This window comes from Heptranchias perlo, unplaced genomic scaffold (genome assembly GCF_035084215.1).
Source record: "Heptranchias perlo isolate sHepPer1 unplaced genomic scaffold, sHepPer1.hap1 HAP1_SCAFFOLD_505, whole genome shotgun sequence".
NCBI lineage: Eukaryota > Metazoa > Chordata > Chondrichthyes > Hexanchiformes > Hexanchidae > Heptranchias > Heptranchias perlo.
In genome coordinates this window covers 35,001-37,326 of record NW_027139522.1, presented here as the reverse complement: position 1 = coordinate 37,326, position 2,326 = coordinate 35,001, and the positions used below count along the sequence as shown (strand labels likewise).

Here is a 2,326-nt window from a genome sequence, read left to right as displayed (position 1 = left end):
CGGGGCGGAGCGAGGGGGGAAGACCCACCCCATCGTCCACCGGGCTGGAACCCGACCGACCCCACCCTCAGTCGAAGAGCTCGGGAGCCTCGCCGACGAGTTAGGGGCCGTCCAATCCCGCTGGAAGGGGACAAGTCCACCTGGGGCCGGAGGGAGGAGGAGGAGGAGGAGGAAGGAGGAGGAGGGTAGGGGGAGAGAGGCCCCTTCTCCCACCTTCTGGAGAACCTGGTGGCCAGGTGTGTGCTTTCTCCGGTGGGACTTTCCCCCATCCCCGTGGGGGCGGGGAGGTGGGACAAGAGTTTGGGAGGAGGAAGAGAGGGGTGAGGATGGAGGGGAATGGGACGGACGCGCCCTTGCCCCCCTGCAAAGACCACGATGAAGTTCATCGCCTTCACCTGGTCTGGTACACCCTGCTCTTCCTCTTGGGGCTATCCCTCAATGGCACTGCCCTCTGGGTCTTCCTCCGCTGCTTCAAATTTAGCAACAAGACAGTGGTCTACATGTTCAACCTGGCCGCCTGTGACCTCCTCTTCACCCTGGCCCTGCCCCTCCGCATCTACTACTACGCCACCGACGCCTGGCCCTTCGGGGACGTGCCCTGCCAAATCGCGGGCTCCCTCTTCCACATCAACATGTACGGGAGCTGCCTCTTCCTGGCCTGTATCAACGTCGACCGCTACCTGGCCCTGGTCTACCCGCTGAAGGCGCGCCACCTCCGCCGGCCCGCGATCGCCAAGCGGGCGTGCGCGGGCGTCTGGGCGGTCATCGTCCTGGGCTGCGTTCCCGTGGCTCTGGCCCACGACACCAGCCGCTGCCAGGACAACGTGACGGAGGAGGTGAGATGCTTTGAGAGCTTCTCCCGCAGTGCTTGGCGCCATGAGATCTTGCCCCTGGTTCTGTGCCAGATGGTGCTGGGGTTCCTGGTGCCCCTTGGCACCGTGCTGTACTGCTCGGCCCGGGTCCTGCGGGCGCTGAGCGAGGCGGGGGCCGCTTCCCTGGCCCCGAAGAGGCGGAGGGCCGTGCGGTTTGCTTCTGGTGAACGTGGCCATCTTTGTCATCTGCTTCCTGCCCTACAACGTGATCCTGGTCGTCTACGCTTTCCTCAGGGTTCGGACGGACTCCAGCTCTCCCCTGCGGGCCAACACCCGCTGGGCTCTGCAGTTGGCCGTGCTGATGGCCAGTTCCAACTCCTGCCTGGACCCCCTGGTCTACTATTTCAGCACCGAGGGCTTTCGGAACACTCTCCGGCCACGGCCGTCCGTCGATTCCGAGGACACCAAGCAGAGGTGGCTCAGCCTCATCTCCCGCAAGAGCAGGAGGTCCAAGGCGGCCAGGGAGGGGGCGAGGGGGCGCAAGGCCGGGACGTCCCGCCCGGACCCGGGGCGAGGGCCCGGGGAGCCGGGAACGGAGGACTCACTGGAGCGAGGCCCGGAGGAGGGCAGCGGATGGGTGAGGAACGGGTCAAAGGTCGCAATGAAGGAGGACGCCATTTAACCAGTCCTTCAGATAGCTCCCATTGTACAGAATCCCAATGGTCCCAACCCCTTCCCGTTCATTCCCACTGTACACAATCCCAATGGACCAAACCCCTTCCCATTCGCTCCCATTGTACAGAATCCCAATGGTCCCAACCCCTTCCCATTCACTCCCACTCTACACAATCCCAATGGACCAAACCCCTTCCCATTCGCTCCCATTGTACAGAATCCCAATGGACCAAACCCCTTCCCGTTCACTCCCACTGTACACAATCCCAATGGACCAAACCCCTTCCCGTTCACTCCCACTGTACACAATCCCAATGGAACAAACCCCTTCCCATTCGCTCCCATTGTACAGAATCCCAATGGACCAAACCCCTTCCCATTCACTCCCACTCTACACAATCCCAATGGACCAAACCCCTTCCCATTCGCTCCCATTGTACAGAATCCCAATGGACCAAACCCCTTCCCGTTCACTCCCACTGTACACAATCCCAATGGACCAAACCCCTTCCCACTCACTCCCACTCTACACAATCCCAATGGGACAAACCCCTTCCCATTCACTCCCACTCTACACAATCCCAATGGTCCAAACCCCTTCCCATTCACTCCCACTGTACACAATCCCAATGTACCAAACCCCTTCCCATTCACTCCCACTGTATACAATCCCAATGGACCAAACTTCTTCCCATTCGCTCCCACTGTACAGAATCCCAATGGACCAAACCCCTTCCCATTCACTCCCACTGTACACAATCCCAATGGACCAAACCCCTTCCCGTTCACTCCCACTGTACACAATCCCAATGTACCAAACCCCTTCCCATTCACTCCCA

At 60.6% G+C, this 2,326-nt stretch overlaps 1 protein-coding gene across 1 annotated transcript; it reads left to right on the top strand.

Annotated features, from left to right (window-relative positions):
* The first annotated feature begins 326 nt into the window (after positions 1-326).
* Positions 327-1,494, top strand: LOC137314433 (lysophosphatidic acid receptor 5-like). The gene is made up of 2 exons (XM_067979779.1): positions 327-1,024; positions 1,107-1,494. Exons 1-2 carry the CDS (start codon positions 327-329, stop codon positions 1,492-1,494), a joined length of 1,086 nt encoding a protein of 361 aa, XP_067835880.1.
* The last annotated feature ends 832 nt before the right edge of the window (positions 1,495-2,326 follow it).

Coding starts and splice junctions, on each gene's coding strand:
- LOC137314433 (XM_067979779.1), top strand. CDS start 327: ATGGAGGGGAATGGGACGGACGCGCCCTTGCCCCCCTGCAAAGACCAC. Junction 1,025..1,106: donor AAGAGGCGGAGGGCCGTGCG/GTTTGCTTCTGG, acceptor CGCTTTCCTCAG/GGTTCGGACGGACTCCAGCT.